The sequence below is a fragment of the Trachurus trachurus genome, assembly GCF_905171665.1.
Source record: "Trachurus trachurus genome assembly, chromosome: 1".
NCBI lineage: Eukaryota > Metazoa > Chordata > Actinopteri > Carangiformes > Carangidae > Trachurus > Trachurus trachurus.
The window spans coordinates 4,052,794-4,070,785 of NC_139891.1; the positions used below are offsets into that span (position 1 = coordinate 4,052,794).

The following is a 17,992-nucleotide window of genomic DNA, read 5'->3' on the forward strand; positions in this document are numbered from 1 at the left end:
CCACACATAAACACACACTTGTGGCAAAAACACCCACGGGGCGTGGAGAGTGGCCGGCCCCTTTTCATTCGCCTTTTTCTGCTTCATCCGGTAATGTTTGCTTTTCAGTCTGCTTCCAGGATTGGCTCTGTGACAACTGTCTGTGCAGCGCAGGGTGTGTGTTTGTGTGTATGTGTGTATGTGTGTTTGTGTTCGTTTCTGTCGGCTCCAGCTGTGTCCGGTCGTCACGGCAGCAGACCCGCCACTCTCAGGATGTCAGGGGAGTGCGTTCCTTGCGAGGGTCCGGACCTGAAGAGTATGGGCGAGGAGGAACTGTGGGAACTTATTAACGACAATCGCCACCGGATCTCCTTAGGGGTGCGGCCATGCATCGTGATCCCGTACCTGAGGCAGGCCAGGGTGCTCACAGAGATGGATGAGGATGAGATTGTCACCTGCCACAACCTCACCAACCGCTCCATGAGAACAAGTGAGATTAACCTATTCACCTGCAAAGAGTTTATGGAGAGCTGTTAGTCCACCTCAGTCTGTGGCCGGCAATGTGGACTGTGTTTACTGTGTTTTATTTGTTTGCACTGAAAGCAGTGCAGAGACAGAGACAGTTCCATCAACACCTGCAGTACTGAGAACAGATATTTTTAAGACAGGCAGGCTATTTCAGAGTATTATTCGTTCTAGTTTGGGCTGCCTAACCAAATTTTTGATGTGATTACTTTAGTGCAGCGGTTCTCAAACTTTTTTACATCAAGGACCCCTAAACTGACACAAATTAGACCACGGACCACGGTTACCACGGACCCCCCCCATTGGACAAAATTTTGAAACAAACATCAGAAATACACAAATAGTTGTTCTGAGACTGAATAATGTTACTTTTTTTTTAGTCAATGTAGGTTCAAATTGAATTTTGGGAAACATTTCAAGAAATGTCTGGAAAAAAAGGTGGTGAATTTTTAAGAAAAAGTTGGGGACCCCATTGAACCCTCTCAAGGACCCCTGGTGGTCCCCGGACCCCACTTTGAGAACCACTGCTCAGGGATACTTCTATCTGTCTATTTATAGGGAGAATGGGGTAAGTTGAGCATAGGGGCAAGTTGAGCCACCCCATGTTGCTAGGAAACTATAAGAAAAATTGAGCATGTGACCAAATATTTCGGAGGAAGTCTGTGAAGGTAAGAACCACATGGGTAAAGTGGTTTGACATTTATGTCCAGACCAAAATAGATAATTATACATGAGTTGTGGTATCTATGAGCTACAACATGATGTAGTAAACCCAGCATGAAAGTGAATCATTTTAGGTGTGGGGAGTAATAAAGTCATAATTTGGCTCTGGGGTAAGTTGAGCTACCTGCCCGATGAGTGTATTTTGTCTGTACATGTACTAATTATTAAATCAAGATTTAGATGTTTATGATTACAGTAAGTGTGTTCCAGAGAACATGCAAAGTTATTTATGGCCATTCAAGCTTTACTTTAAAAGAGAAAGATGAGGGATTCTTCCCAAGATGCAATATAATCACAAAACTCCCCAAAGCTCAGTGAGTCGGTGTCTCAGCTGCAGGTCCCAGCAGTTTGTCTTCCCCTGCAACCTGGACAGGTGGAATACTGAGGAAAGGGGGAGGTGGGAGATGGATGGTAGGGAAGGAGGGGATGACACAACTTACCCCATACACGGGGTAAAAACCACTTTTTTGGACACGCTATCAAAACAGTTATGTTTACAGTCATTCTGTTTGTTTGTAAGGACGCACAACATCCTGAAATATATGTATAGTTAGCAACAAAACTATAATTGTCTTGATGTAGTGAGTGGCTCATCTTACCCCACTCTCACCCACTGTTCTGCCTTTTATTTCATGTGATGCTGGGACAAACTAAATTCCCACCTCAGGGATCAATACATTTTAATTCAATTTGATTCAATTCAATTCAATTTTTGTGGGGAAAAAAAAGTTAATCTCCTAAAATTTGTTGTGTTCCTCATAGGGAGCTCAAACTGCAAGTATAGCTTGTTGTGACAGCGACCATGCAGAAGTAGTTAAAAACAGGGAAACTTTCTCATTTGTTCTTTCTGTGGTGGAGTATTTGTTGCAATTTGAATAAAATTACTGGTGTTATAATTTCCTGTAATAATACTTGCTGTTATGACCAGTAGCCTGTAGGCCGGTTAATTGGTGGCTTTTTATTATTATTATTCTTTTTTATTCTCCCCACTTTTTCAAGTGGTAGAGCTCAATAGGCCTATTATTGCATATTTAGTTATATGTTCTTATTATTTCATTAAACTTGATGCCTGAATGCGATTATTAATAGCCTTTTTTTTAATGTGACGGGCAACTTGAGTGCATCAGGTGAGATGTAGAAGGGGGTGCATGGCCTAAAAAGTTTGGGAACTACAATTTGCAACGCTTAAACTTCTCAGTGACTGTGGAGCTTCCTACATGTTTCCTGTCCTGAACATTCTATTTTTATCATTAAAGGTGACATACTGTATTATGGAAATATCACTTTTTGAAGGCTCTTTAACATATATTTGGGTGTTTGTCTTGTCTTCTAGTGCCCAAAACGTTGAATTGACCAAAAACAAATAACGTGCATGCTCCCTAGGTTTAACGAGCTAGCGAAGCGTTTTCACACTACATTTACAGTATGAGCCTCCGCGCGCACCGTAAAATTCTTTGACCGGCGCAAGACAGACTCATGTTTTCATTCATCAATAATTAAAGTCAGAGGTTCAAAGAGGTTCACATACCGTCGTAGTTCCGACCATAGCGGCGATTCAGCGGCGTTATTCTCATAACTAATAATAACAAAATAACGATAGAGACAAAACGATATATTTATCGAAAATGGGCCCATTAACAAGTGTGGGTAGCGGAGATTCATCCACATTAACGTGAGACTTTTTTATAACCAAATAGAAACTCCTCGTTGTCCCTTTAAAGGGACAGGCACTGAAACCAGCCGTTCTGAACAGGGCTGTTTAGAGAGGATGAAAAGAGCTGTGATGTTTGATCCTTGGGGGATTTTGACCAAAGCATGTCACAGACATGTCTTTAAGACACCTGGGAACTATTTTAATTTGTGGAAAAGGGGCAGAATATGTCTCCTTTAAAAGTGAAAAAAGTGTTCTGAGAACATATTATTTGGCCTCCATTTGGCCGCGGACAATTTTGAGATTTTCAAGTGGGCCCTGAGTTGGAATAGCTGTGGAACCGCTGCTTTAGAGAGCAATTGTCACCTTGACATCTCACTGAAGAAAAAATGTAATGAAGATTTTTTTATTTCTGATATAAGATTGGTCAATAACTTCATGACCTTCACTGTTTTAGATTAAGTCAACTCAAAGTTTAGGATTGGAGTTAAAGGTATGACTGCTTTCTCCTCTGCTACAGGCTATATGTTGGATCTACTGAGGACTCAGGGGAGGAACGGTGCTGTGGCTCTGCTGGAGAGTTTGATGATCCACTACCCCACCCTGTACACCCAGATCACTGGACGCAAACCCAGCACTGAGCCTTCAAGATTCAGTGGTCAGTGATTTTAAGTAAATTTAAAGGAATGTGTGATTTTCTTAAATTTTATTTACCACATTACTGACCTGCAGTGCTCTCCTCACAGGGCTGATAAAGTACTCCGAGCTGACAGAGTATCTGGTCAGAGCAGTAACAGGGATGCAGCAGGAGCTGCAGGAGGCCCGTCACGAGGCCAACAAGATGACGGGGCGCTGCGCTGCGCTGGAGTCGGAGATCGGGCGGATAATGGAGCAGGAGGAGAAGTCAGGTCGAGTTCAGGCCGACAACGAACACATGAGGAGACAGCTGTGCTCTCTGCAGCGTGAAGTCACCAAGCTGAAGGATGAGAAGTGCGACTTGTATGTCCGCTACACAGCAGCCATCGAGGACAAATCTGCTGTCAACAAGCGCCTCCATGATCTCAATTTACAGGTGAGTGATGCTCAGGTCTGTTTGTTAGTCGAGGAAGCTTTAAGATAAGTTTCTCCTCCTTGAAACACAAAGCGGCGATCTCAGGGGAAAGTCCTCGGAAGGTCAGTGGTTTTTTTTTGTGTGTGTGTGATCAAATTTTTATTGAATTTTTCCATTTCATTTTTTAGAAAAACAAAAACAACAAACAAACAAATAAAACAAAAGGCAAAACATACAAACAACAACAATAAACACACAGAAAAACTACATTTATAAGAAGGGCAGCAAAACAAATATAAATTCAATATGTACAGACATCCAATTACCCCCCCCCCCCCCACAGGTCACCCCTCGAAGGTCAGTGTTAAACAGAAATCTGAGCGTTGCAGTCTGATGTAAACAAAGAAGATCGTGCTAGGTTCAGGGAGGCACACAAGTGAAAATAGTTGTGTAACACAATGGCCGGGTTTAAACTCCAAGCCTCTGTTACAAACTGAGGGTGTGGGGTTTGAAAGATCAGGTAGATAGGGTTTAACATGAGATGCTCATGGGAATTATATGAATTGTGTGCACTATCCAGCATTCAGAAGCTTCACCATTATACTGTTGAAAGCCAACCTATTTTTAGCCTGTGACTGACCATTGCACAACCAATAGCATTGTGTGACTCAGGATAAACAGTTCAAAAGGGACGGAACAGCAGATATCAGAGGTTGCACCCATTTTTCTTCCATGTTAAAACCTACCATCATCATCATCATCATCATCACCCAGTGTCACCAGACCACCAGCCGTTTTGACAAAGATGCTGTTACAGTATTTAATGCTAGTAACGGCTACTGTAGCCTCAAGTAGAGAAGAGGGTAAAGCTTCAGTGCTTTCCTAAAGACACTCCCAGATTCAGTCATTTTCAGACTTGTAGTCATCAGACAAATGTGAGGCTGACTCACTGAAGTAATATCCCTTCTTTATTTATTCATGTTTAGGCTTTATGTTTTGCATTTTCTTAGTTTCCTCTTGAACCAAAACATATTTTATGCAAATTTTTCCACATATGCAGCAAAAAAAAGCTTTGCTGTTTAAAATGACTGGAGTTCCTCCGTCCTGGACCTCAACTGCTGAATTTAGAAGTCTGTGTGTTTATTTTTTGGCTCACAATATTAACATTTTGGTCTTTTACCTCAGATTTGTTGCACTGTATAATAATAACCAGTTGCTCAAAGGCTTTTGTAACTTTTGCCATTGCTACACAGCCAGTGATAGCATTAACAGATAGTTTTCCTCTTGTAAGCTCAGTATTACACCAAAAGCAGTGTCCAAAAGTGTGAATGCCACTGTTAAGTCTTGTCTCAATCACATGTTTAAGTCACTTCAGCCTCCACTGTAGCACTGCTCTTATCTTGCAAAGGCAATAAAAGCTGAGGCTTAAATAGCATACCATACCATACCATACCAACTTTATTTATAAAGCACTTTAAAAACCCAGTGGACCAAAGTGCTGTACAAAAACCAAAAATTAAACAGAAAATACACAACACACATAAAATGCAATAAAATACCAATATATGAAACCAATAAAACAAGTTAAAACATAAATGACAATCACCACCAGCCACTCTGGGAAATAAACCAAGTTCACCTGCAAAGAAAACTTCCCGATTGCCTCTTGAATTAATATCACTGATATATATGAATATAAACTAGAATTAGAGTTCAACATTGGGGATCAGATTGTGGGATCACTGGCCAAGCAATGCAAAGAATTTGTGGTGATTTTGTTTTTGCATCTTACAGAAAAGAGGATACAGTTGTTCATCAATAGTTGATTGTCCTCTGTGGTGGCAGGTGTACCAGCTGCAAACTGAACTGCAGAAATTCCAAAAGGAGAACGAGTTCCAGAGGCAGCACTCGCTCAGATGTGTCTCTCTTGCTGAGACGCAGGAGGAAGTGAGGAGACTGCGCTGCCAGCTGGTGAAGGCAGAAAAACTGGACCCAGTGAGAGCAAATCTCTTTATATTTGTTGTGTAGGATAATTTATGTATAATAGTGAACCTTCATTCACAATATTTAGAGGGTGAAAGAGTCAGCGCCTCATGTGTTTCCTGCTGTCTTCATCAGGCTCGGCAGGACATCCTGGCCCAGGACCTGGCGGAGGCCATAGACAGCCAGGTGGAGCTTGCAGAGCAGCTCAGATGTTACAGAGAGGAGAACGAAAAGCTGCTCAGGGAGAACCAAGGGGTGAGTGTGTTTGTCTCTCCTGGATCAGGAAGGAATGAACACATCTTTTTCCTATCTTCCTTCTTTTTTCTCTCTGTTATTTGTTGTGTTTTTCCCTTGTCTCTTTCCCTTTTCTGCTTCTTTTCCTTTTTTCTTTTTCTATTGGTTGATCTGTTTTAGTAATTTTGTATTGGAGAGGAGGATTTTAGCTATATAAGCCTTTTGGGCTTCTTTTCCTCTCCTGCACAATTATTTGCCTTTGTGTCATTAAATATAATTGTTGTTTTTATCATTGTGCATATAAAATATATATATATGAACTCTTCCACCGCAACATAGCCGCACCATTTGAAATGTGTAAATAAGTAGTAGCTTAACAAACAAGTGACCACATGTGTAATGTGCATATTTGTTTCCAGCTCATGGAGAAGAAGGAGTGCCTGAGCCTCCAGGTGCAGCAGCTGACCCTGGACTGTAACATGCACGAGCAAAAGATCACCATGATCCACAATCAGCTGAGGGAGCTGCAGGCAGAGAGAGACCAGGTACTGTAAGAGACACCAAAAAGAACTCTTCCATCGTTCATGCTTTCCTGTCTTTGGTAAACATAAAAACACTATTTGCATTTTTAGAGTCTATTCTCATAGCTACCGTGGAACTGGTCCTCCTTCACGTCATGCTGTTTGTTTTTAATGATAAAATGTCAAGCAGTCGATTGTCAGCTGTGCGGCTGAAGAGAATATTAGTTACCAAGCAGCTGAGCTGGTTCTTGCTGCCTGTTCCACACCTGTAGCTGTCATGTATGTCACTTTCATAATGAACAGTGGTTAAAATCCCCTCCTCTGGAAATATGTTCCTATTATGTTCTTTGCTGATGGAGAAGTATGCTCATTTCTCTCCTTAAGATGTGAGCTTTTCCCCTAGAGACAAACAGAATGAGCCATTCTGACAGAGTCAAGAAGCCACAAGCAAATGACTTGACAGCTCCTGGGTATAATTAGTGATTCATGCTTGCTGCATGGTGGATGACACACTGGATCTGTATTAGCATGACTGTGGTGTTGGCATGCCATGTGTCTCTCACTCTTACATAAGCAAGATTAGGAACAAAGCTGTTATGTTTGAGTTTTCATTCTTGACCCAAAAGAGTTTGGGGACAGGAGGTTGGAGATGGTGAGCTGGTGAACAGGTTGAGATTGAACAGTGAGGAAAATTCTGGTAAAGAGGAAGCAGCAGGATGGAGGAGCATGGTGGGATGTAGCAGGGTGTGCTGAGGAGAAGCTGGTGATATCATAAATTACATCTACGTATATATCTTCTAATATCTATTAGAAGAGGTCAAGTTCAATAATATTTATTATCCCCTAGGGGCAATTAGTTCACAGTCAGTAGTAAAAAAAATAATAGAAAAAAAAAATAGAAACAAGCATGTATGACAAGACAAGAAACACATCAAATCACAAGATAATCTTAAAGTACAATAACACAACTGGTTTTCAACATGAAAAAACTGAGCCATTGATGCAAGGACTGTGACAGTGAAAGTCAACTTCTAGTTGTATTGCTTCACTAGAGACCATAGATGGACTGAAGGGTCAGTGGACCATCATGCTGGTGTCAACAAATCAGAAATGCAATCAACTAGAAATGAGAGAATATGCTCACTGGAGCATATCAGTACAGCTGTAGAAGCTTCTACACTGATACACCAGAGGGCTCATCAGTGCCAGTCAGTATCTGTGGAAATGCAATATTTGAAACTGTTGTAGAATCATTTCAAAGGAGGTTAAATCGAAAGCAACTGGACTTAGTTATTTGTCTAGGAAGACGTTTCACCTCTCATCCAAGAGGCTTCATCAGTTCATGTACGCAGCTGACCAGGCTGGGACTGGTCCAACTATCTGGTGTGGAGACTCACTATTACTCACTATAAATAGTGAGTCTCCACACCAGATAGTTGGACCAGTCCCAGCCTGGTCAGCTGCGTACATGAACTGATGAAGCCTCTTGGATGAGAGGTGAAACGTCTTCCTAGACAAATAACTAAGTCCAGTTGCTTTCGATTTAACCTCCTTTGAAATACTATGACCTGGACAAATGAGAATATGCACCGGCTGTTGTAGAATCAGTTGGAAGTGACCCCTAAAGACAAACTAGAAACTGTACTGACAGTGTAATTAAAAAACCCAACACAGAGCTGAAGGTTCAACACCCTTCAATCAACACTGGAATTCCCCAACAGATATTTGATCACATCCAACGTTCTTTTTTTAAAGTGTATTTTTTGGGCATTTTTGCCTTTAATTGATAGGTGGAGAGAGCAAGAGGTTTTCTATCATGCTTTATAAACAATGCGAGGTTTATAACTCAGACATAATCTTCGTTCCAAGTTTCTGCCATGTCTTGTTCCTGTTGGTCAACTGACAAGAATGTGTGAGGAGATAGATAGCTGCCAGACAGAAATACTACCATGCCATGTGTAGCACATGCCTTGGTGGCACCAACTATTCAAACAGTTTCTCACATTACCACATTCATTACAGACGTCCAGCATTTTGTGGTTACTGTAACATGACGGCTCCTCTCTCTTCGCTGCAATACGGAGAGATATGGAAGAACTTTGTACCCACACAGCCATCAGATTTTTTTTATTCTTCTTCAAATGGTAGAGGAGCTGACAGACAAATTAATTTCCCTCTGGGGATTAATGAAGTATTTTGTATTCATATTTGTTTTCGTATGACGTATGGATGGATGGATGGATGGATGGATGGATGGATGGATGGATGGATGGATGGATGGATGGATGGATGGATGGGTGGGTGGGTGGGTGGGTGGGTGGGTGGATGGATAAACTGCTTTATGTTTATCTTCCTGTCTATCTGCATGAATGAGGACTGTAGTGTACTGTGTGGTGTTGATTGACCATGAGCCCCACCCCGTGCTTGCAGGCGTACCTGTCCAGAGATGAGGCCCAGGCCATGATTGCCCACACCCTGGCTGAGAAGGACACCCTGAGGTGCCAGCTGATGGAGGTCCAGGAGAGGGTCCTCAGCCCCCGAGCAGCACGTTGCTCCAGAGAGCTGGAACCACAGAGTTCTAATGTAATTTTTCCACACAAACAAATCAGCACACACGTACACACAACACATACAGAAATAGTGATGAGGATACTGAGCCTTGTGATTTTGCCTAAAGGAAACAGAGGAGAGCTGGGTGAGCTCAAGGTCCAGCAGTGAAGAATCCCAGATCCCCAACAGACGCAGACTTTGCCGCCTGGATGCAATTAATCCCTTGTCACTGAGCTGCTGCCCTTCAGAGGTGTGTGTCTGTTTCAGATCCAGCTGCAATTATATTATTGGGGCTGGTTATTGATTCTCTCTAGTTTTTTGAATACACGTAAATGTGGCAAATTTATATCAACTTCTGGTCAGATCCCAGTTTTCCTTTTCCTTGACCAGTACATTTCTGAACTACATATAATTTTTTGTTTTCTTAAGTAGAGCTGTTACATATTTATCACTCATACTTTCAGAGATCTGGCATGATTTGCTGAAATGAAGATTCTGTATAGCCATTTTTATTTTCAACAAATAATCCAATAATTTGTAATAATCCAAAATTATTTGTAATATAAAATGTTAATGCTCAGGTATAAAACACACCCAGCCATACACAGATTTTGTATCTGTTATATTTTGAAAAATGTGGACATTGTGATGATCTTTTGTTTGTGTGTGCATGTGTATGCAGAGTGAAGATGCTGCTGCAAGTGTCCGATCCCGAAATGCAGAGCCACCCAGTTCAGATTCCCTCCGTAGAAGGGTGGAGGCTCTCTATGCAGAGTGCAGGTGTGTGTATGTGTATGTGTATGTGTATGTGTATGTGTATGTATATGTGTATGTGTATGTGTATGTGTATGTGTTCATTTTCATACAGTGTACCTCGCTATGCATGTGTTTTGGCCTTTGAATGAACAGCATTATTAGACCAATTTTATAAGACTACTACTGTAGCAGCATTTACAGCCCCCCACCAGGAAGGATGAGATCTTCTATTGAGGTCAGCATTCCTTTCTGTTGTTGTAACATGACGCAGCACCCTATTTCAGGTGAATTATCGATTTACAGGAACAACAGCCCCTTGCCTTCATGTCACATGATTCACAAGAAAAACACAAAGGTAAACTGTGCTGAGGACCTAAACTCACCTAAACCTAGTTTCTATGTAGCAGAGCATTCCTCAGTTCTTGTGTTACTATAAGGTGTTGACCAGAAGCTATAATTATCCCTAAGCCCCAACCAATCTCTTACCTCACACCTAGCGTACTGATCTTTAGTTTAGTTTTTTTTTTTCTTAGTTTAGTTTTAGTTTATTTCTGTCTTGACTTGTCACCTCATTTTACAATAGAAATTAGATCACACATAAATACATCAGCTAAGGTCTTTAAAGACAACAAAAAGAAAAAAAGAAAAAAGACATTTAGACCGAAAAGGTGTAGGCTGGAGCTTATCTTATTTTGCCTACCCTTTTTATAAATCAAGTTATACTCAAAATATACAAATATCAGCAAATAACAGAGTCAAAAAGAAAAAAGTTTTTTTTTCCCCCTCAACAAACAACAAACAACAAACAAATAATAATAATACAACTAAAAAAGAAAAGAAAAAAAAACGCTTTACAGGATAGCAGACATCACAGCTCATTACTCGTATACTCGTATTACTTGTTATAAATTGATCACTCTATTTTTGAATATTTTTTAAATGAGACTATGGTGCTGTATGTTTTTAAATCATTCTCCAGATTATTCCATATGACAGCTGTTACCGTTGTACATCTTATTTTGGTGTTGGTTCTGATTTTTGACTTACTGAAAATACGCACCCCTCTGAGGTTGTAATGGCTCGGTCTTTTATTGAACATTTTCTGAATACAGTCAGGCAGCATGTTGTTGTTAATTTTGAACATAAGTTGTGCAGTTTTGAAGTCCACCAGTTCTTTGAATTTGAGTTCATATGTATTTATTAAAAGCTACAAAAGCTGATCTAAAATATTAAACCCAGACCTGTTTGTTTGTGTGGGACAGACACACACAAAGAGAAATCTGACCAGATTTTCATGTAACTGACCTTTTGTTTTTGTTTTGTTTTTCTGTTGTAGCTTGGAGACAGCAGAGACAGATTCTTTACTGGATGACTTTGTCTTCCTCCCCTGTGGTATATATCTACATAGAAAACATATCAACTGTTCTTTTTTGTGTATAGGGTGGTGGTGGTGGTGGTTTGCTGTTTGGATTTCATTAGCTATTGTACAAAGTTGGCCATTTGCCAGGGCTGTATAGTGACACATTAACTCTGGCACCTTATTTTACATTCTTGCCAAGTCATTCAACAACTTCTCTTTTGTTTAGTGGGCAGTGAGGACATGCAGACATCCAAGCTGTGCGCTCCGCGTGACTCCAAGTCTGACAGGTGAGGCAGACTAGCATTGTTACAAATAAGCTTCATATTTTGACGTAGAAGAGATGACAAAGCATTTTCTAAGGTAATACATTACAAAAGCAATGAAAGTATTGAACATTGAGCGAATAATCAAATCAATCTGTTCAAATCGGTACAATCAACAATGTACAGTGTGACATCACACATTTCCTTTCCAATGATCATTGACAACAATCAAAGCTTATGACTGAAGCATTCATTATCTTTCCCCTAATCCTCCCAGCCTGTCCAAAACCTCAGCCCCGCCTTTCCTGATGCGTTCCCGTCCAAAAGCCGTTCGCATCAGCGCCCGCGTTCTCACCATCTCCTTCCAGGGGGCAGCGCTGCTCAGCCAGCTGGCGGTGGTGGGGGGAAATAAGACGGGAGTGTTTGTGCATCAGGTGACAGAAGGGAGCGCTGCACATACTGTTGGCATCAGCCGCGGGGCACAGATAGTGGAGGTAGGTGCAGGTGTACCTGAAAACACCTGTTAAACTCTTCCACCTGTGGTGGTGGTGGTGTTTCTCATGGTGTCGTTGCTCTGCAGGTGAAGTATGAGCAGAACCAGAAGGCTCTGAGGATGGTGCTGGAGGATTCCACTTTAGAGGAAGCTACGTGGGCTCTGGGCCAGGTGACGGGCCTCTGCCACCTCTCCCTACGCCCCAGGCAAGATGGTATGTCCTGCAGCGTGTACATAATACAGCTTATGGTCAAAAGCCAAGATGGTTTCTCTCATCATGTAGCATTTCTATTCTGTTTTAGTGAGGATGTTACATCTCTTTCTGTATATTTCTCCATTCTGTAAGCCACGATGATTTATGTTATTATGAAGTAATTTATATTTGATGACATTTTGCTTGATAAAGACCTACTTCACCTTTAAAACGCATGCTACTTTATTAATACTTTACGAATTGAATTGAATTGAACTGAATTGAATTGAATAATAAGTACATTATTTTACTATTTTTTGATTTTACTTACCTTCCGTTCAGTAACATTGGGACCATTTAGATGTCATGGTTTTTTCGTTTTTTTCTTTACCTTTTTTTCCCACATATTGCAAACTGTTGAATCATCCCCTCATCCTCTCAGCACACAGAATTGCTCTCTGCACTGCACTTTGTGAACAACAGAATACATAAGAAAATATGTATATGTACTGTATAATGTATAATGTAATTGAATTTAGCCAAAAATCAGGCCAAAACACTAGGATCAGGAGTTAGCACCGAGTCCCTGCACTTGGTCTCATAATAATAATAAATAATAAATATAATAATAAATAGTGCATACAGAGTATATATACCTACTGTGATGTTTGTGTCTGAAACTGTCATACAAGCTTGCAAACAACAACAAAAAGCTGGGCGACCAGTCAGTCCAGTTACACATTCCAGTTCCTGAAATGGTCAGTTGCTCTCATCTTCTGATCAAATCGATATCAGACTTTCCTGGAACCAGGTGTGACGGCAAAAATGTGCAAATACAGCAGCTCTGATGTATCAGTGTCATTTTGTCCGAAATATAATTGATTGATTGACTTACTGACTGACTGACTGAGTGACTCACTCACTCACTCACTCACTCACTCACTCACTCACTCACTCACTCACTCACTCATTAATTTTCGGCCCTAAACACCCAGGGTTCTCCTGGTGATTAATTGTGAATCTATTAAAACCTAATGTGACGGGCTTAAAATTCAACAAGGACTTGACCTAACAAATCAATGAAGCATGCTATGAAACAAAAACAAAGCAGATATTGATGAAGGATGAAGTCATACAGTTTCTTGACATGCACAAAGGAAGGGAAACTCACAAGATGCAATTTCAAACAAATGAAATGATATTTGTTTTGAGGTTTTGGTGAGAGTGTCCTCTGCCTGTTGTTCAGATTATGAGGCTCTGCTGCAGCAGCTGCAGAACAGTGAGATATCATCAGGAGACTCCTTCTACGTACGTGTCAACATTTCTCTGGCTGCTGGCCCCAATGGGACCCTGGCCGTGTCCTGCAATGACATCCTACATGTGACCAACACACGACCCTCTGACACTGAGGACATGTGGTATGCCAGCCAGGTTCACCCTTGTCAGCTCCTGGACCTCCAGAGTGGAACCGTGCCCAACTATTACAGGTCGGTACACCGGTGAGGAATGTGATGTAAACATGTGGAGAAGAGGAAAAGTTCAGGTTGATGTTGGTCAACAGAGAGTCACCAGAATACATGGAAGTGAAGTGGCTGATTTTATCTCCTCTCAGGGCACAGCGACTTCTTATCCGAGCCATTGAGGACATGAGCTTTCAATCAAAGTCTCATAAAGTAAGAATTATCTAACCGCTTCCAAAATTACCCTTGACCCAAATTATATTCCTCTAACTCTTTCCTTTGAATATATTTCCTCCTCCCTAGGCCGGGCATGTCATGGCCCAGAATAAAGAGAAGGCAGTGAGGATTGTGAGTACCGGGCGTCAGGGCAGGAACCCATTTTGGGTCAGTGTGGAGGATGAAAAGTCCAAGAGCATAGAGTCAGGTATGCACACAAGCATCAAGATACAAATCCGTACATTGCAAAAACTCAAAATCTTTCCAAGAATATTTGTCCTTTTTCTTTTCAAAATGTCTAATTTCTAGTCAAATTTTCACTTGTTTTCAGATAATTTTCATTTGTTTCCAACAAATTTTCACTTGAAATAAGTAGAAAAATCTGCCAGTGAAAGCAAGTTTTTTTGTGTGCATGTAATAAGGAAGAAAAACTTAGATTTTTCTACTTATTTCAAGTGGAAAAATATGCCTGAAATAAGCAAAAAGTGTCTAAAAACAAGCTACATTTTTATGTGATAAGTCTTATTTTAAGTATAGTGAGATTTGTTTTGACTTTGTTATACCCTTCCCCCTGCAGGTGATACATCTGCACCCAAAAGCTGTGTAACTCTCATGCCCTACACCCTGGTCACTCCCCACTACCCACCCATCTGCAGACCCATCCTACTGCTGCCCACTGCCCTGGGGCGAATACTGGACAAGAAGCTGGCGGGGTGGCAGGGATTTCAACTCTGTCAACCTGGTGAGAAAATACTCTGTTGTTGTATGCTGAGCCGCTGGAGCGTAAGCCACTGTAAACACATGATTAAAAACAGTAGGAATGACATACGCAGGTGGCTGCCATGATAGATAAGTGTGTTTGTGTGGACAGACCATGTGTTTTATTGGTCAGTCTATTTATGTCTTTCCTCCTAATTTCCTGCTGTAATGGAAGTTTGTTCAGCTGACATCATAAACAAATGAGCTCCCACTGTGTTCTTTTTAGGCGTTGTTGCTTTAAACTAGGAAGGAAATCAACCTGAAATAAACTAAATAAATAGTAATAAAATGCTATAAAAGGTAGTCAGTGTTTATATGTGTTCCCTGCAATCATAAGATGTTTAAAGATGTTTGTGATAAAACTGGACCATTACAATAACAAAGGACAATTGCAGAGATCTTTAGAAGAAGAACACAAAGAGAATGCAAGAAAAGTCATTTTTTATTTGCTTATTCTACATCAGATAACAAGCTGATATACATGTAATCTCTTCTTCTGGCCCGTCTGCTTCTGTCTCCTCTCCCACTCTTGTTCTGACTCTCCTGCTCCACAGAAGTGCTGAGCACCTGTGAGCATGCAACCAGACTACAGAGGTCTGAGATCCTGGAGGAGTGCGAGCAGGGGAGGAACCACTGCTACACCCTGCAGAGTGTCGAGAAAGTCATGAAAAAGGTCAGAACATTAACTCCAAATAATATCAAAACTCCCAAGACTTGAAGTACAGTATCTTTAATGTTAAAATGTGCCAGCAGGTTAGTAGTGGGCCCCCAGGGGATGAATTTTTATGACTGCAGTGAGTGCAGCTTTTCCTAGAGTAGATCAAGATAAAGAATTTGTCATCGTCATTATGCATACACATAACAACATTTACTTCAGTTCCTCTCGGCATAAAAGCCTCTCAATTAAAACAAAGAGTCATTTTGTATGAATGTATCTGCCAGTATCATCATGTTAAAAGTTTGAATCTTTAAAAATAGATAATCAAAACCTACAGAAAATGACAGGTTACAGCCTGAATGTGTAGATTATTTCTATTTCCTTTTACTGTATATGCAGGTTGATTTTGCTACCATTTAACTACTATGGGATACTGAAAATTGTACAAATTAAAAAATCAAATCTTTTAAGCATCTTTACATATGTTGCATTTAAATCTTGCTCATTCCACTTCCTCATCCTACAGGGGATCCACTGTGTGCTGCCGTTAGGCCTGGACTGTGTACGTCGACTACAGCGGGCGCAGATCTTCCCCATCATTATTTTTATCAGTCAGACTGCAAGAAGTGCACGTAAGCTGAGGTAAATTCTTCCACCTCCTTCATGCAAACACTGGCAGATAGCTGCACGAGGCTGATATCACGTTTAGATCATCATCATCACGAGCACTGATGACCTCGCTGATACCTGAGTTTCCACTGATAACAGTTTGTCCTTAAAGTTACCATCCCAGGCAGCTGGACCTATGATTTTTTTTCTCGAATTGCACAACTGATAAGCACCCACCCCCTCTGTCCAATCAGGAATCACCAAAACCGTTGTAAGACCTTTGCTAGGGACGCCGCACAGAGGAGTAGCACAGAGCAGAACTATGCAGGATATTTACCTAATGTTTCATTTACCGTCATTAAACGGCTTGGGACTAATTGTGATGTGGGAGAGAGGAGGCTCTCTGCCTTCCACATCGCTGCTGAAAACCAAACCTGCGTTCAGAGCCTCAGACCCGGTGTCACAGCTCTCATCTCCGTGGCACCGCTATTCCGCGACACAACTGGTCTCGTAAACTGTAATCTCTTGTTTATGACAGATACAACTGCACATATACACACATCGTAACATGTATATGATAATCCTCGATCCACTGATTGTTTAGCAAAGGCTTCATTGAAAACAAATGCACACGACGAGGAGGGTTAGCAAAACAGCAGAGAAGTGACCGAACTTGCAGATTCTATGATGCAATTTATAAATCGTAAGCCGTGTAATAAACGGGATAATGTAGAGTTAATCTGTTGTTAAGGAGAAATAAAGACTGAGACATCCTTCATTGTAGCCCTCGTAGCTGTGCCTATAGGTCCCTGGTAAGTCCTGGTAGGTAAATGGCGCTGCATGATTTGGCAGTTTGACTGACAGATGGGCCATCCAACCAAAGTTGTCTGAGACTAATTTGATTGGTGGGACAAATTTTGGCCCCTGTTCCTCACACAGATGACGTCATTGATATGTCAAATCACTTATGTCATCAATTACTGTCTAATACTTACCAGATATAATCAGATTTTTATAATTTTGCCAAAATGTTGCCAAAAATGAGCCACCTGAGATGGTACCTTTAAATTGACATTAGCTCCCAAAAATGTATGCAAAGTCAGCCTAGATCATGCTATTGAAACGAACATTTACTCTTGATTAGTTTCTGTTCACATGATCTCTTTGCTCACGCGTTACCTGGATATTAGTTGGCACTGCTACCATCATTTTTAGGTTTGTCACACACAAACCAGGAAGTAAATGAATCTAATTAATGAAGGTTGATGAGAAAAGTTATGTCCTCTTGAGTCTAAAATGTGTCACTGGAAAAACTGGTATCACTGCCTCTGTGAGGATTTCTCTCTGAACAATTGTCGATACTTTGCATTACATAATAGAGCCACACTCTGAGGGAGTGACATCCAAACCTCGCAACAGTGTATGATGTTTTTGGAGAGCTGGATGATTTTTAGATTTGTCCAATTTTATTATTCACATAATTGTGTAGTTAATTTCCTTCATCCCTCCATCACTTCCAGGTCAAAGCTGCAACGCCACGGCCGGTCAGAGGAGCAGCTGCTGGCATGTTCAAAGAGCGAGGAGCCGTTGCTGGACAAGCTGCCATGTCTGTACCACAGTGTCACTCCGGACTCCTGGAGTGACCACACCTCACTCCTCACCAGCTTGCGCACCATTATCTGGGAGGAGCAGAAGAAGATCGTCTGGGTGGAGCCTGACCTGTTGTGAAAGACTGAGTAAAGAAAACAGAGAGGATAGTAATGGGAAGCATTTCTCAAGGGGCTTTTATTATTATGATTATTATTATTATTATTATTATTATTATTATTATTATTATTATTATTATTATTATTATTATATTATAATGTTTTTTTATAAATAAGAGTATGTATCTATGATACTTCTGAGTAACTGGGTGACTAAAGGACTCTCACAATGATATAGATGAAAGTGAGTTTTAAGCTGTATCACCTCCTGTTTTAAGGCATAGGTATGGTTTATATCTGTA

At 40.9% G+C, this 17,992-nt stretch overlaps 1 protein-coding gene across 1 annotated transcript; it reads left to right on the forward strand.

Annotated features, from left to right (window-relative positions):
- Positions 1-203: 203 nt before the first annotated feature.
- card14 (caspase recruitment domain family, member 14) lies at positions 204-17,712 on the forward strand (the record flags this gene model as incomplete). Its single annotated transcript, XM_083980238.1, has 20 exons — positions 204-469; positions 3,399-3,536; positions 3,625-3,950; positions 5,775-5,924; positions 6,048-6,167; positions 6,566-6,691; positions 9,098-9,250; positions 9,345-9,467; positions 9,900-9,997; positions 11,310-11,365; positions 11,560-11,620; positions 11,874-12,090; positions 12,177-12,303; positions 13,529-13,769; positions 13,895-13,955; positions 14,046-14,166; positions 14,536-14,700; positions 15,272-15,390; positions 15,902-16,017; positions 17,505-17,712. Exons 1-20 carry the CDS (start codon positions 253-255, stop codon positions 17,710-17,712), a joined length of 2,943 nt encoding a protein of 980 aa, XP_083836364.1. The 5' UTR covers positions 204-252.
- Positions 17,713-17,992: the final 280 nt, after the last annotated feature.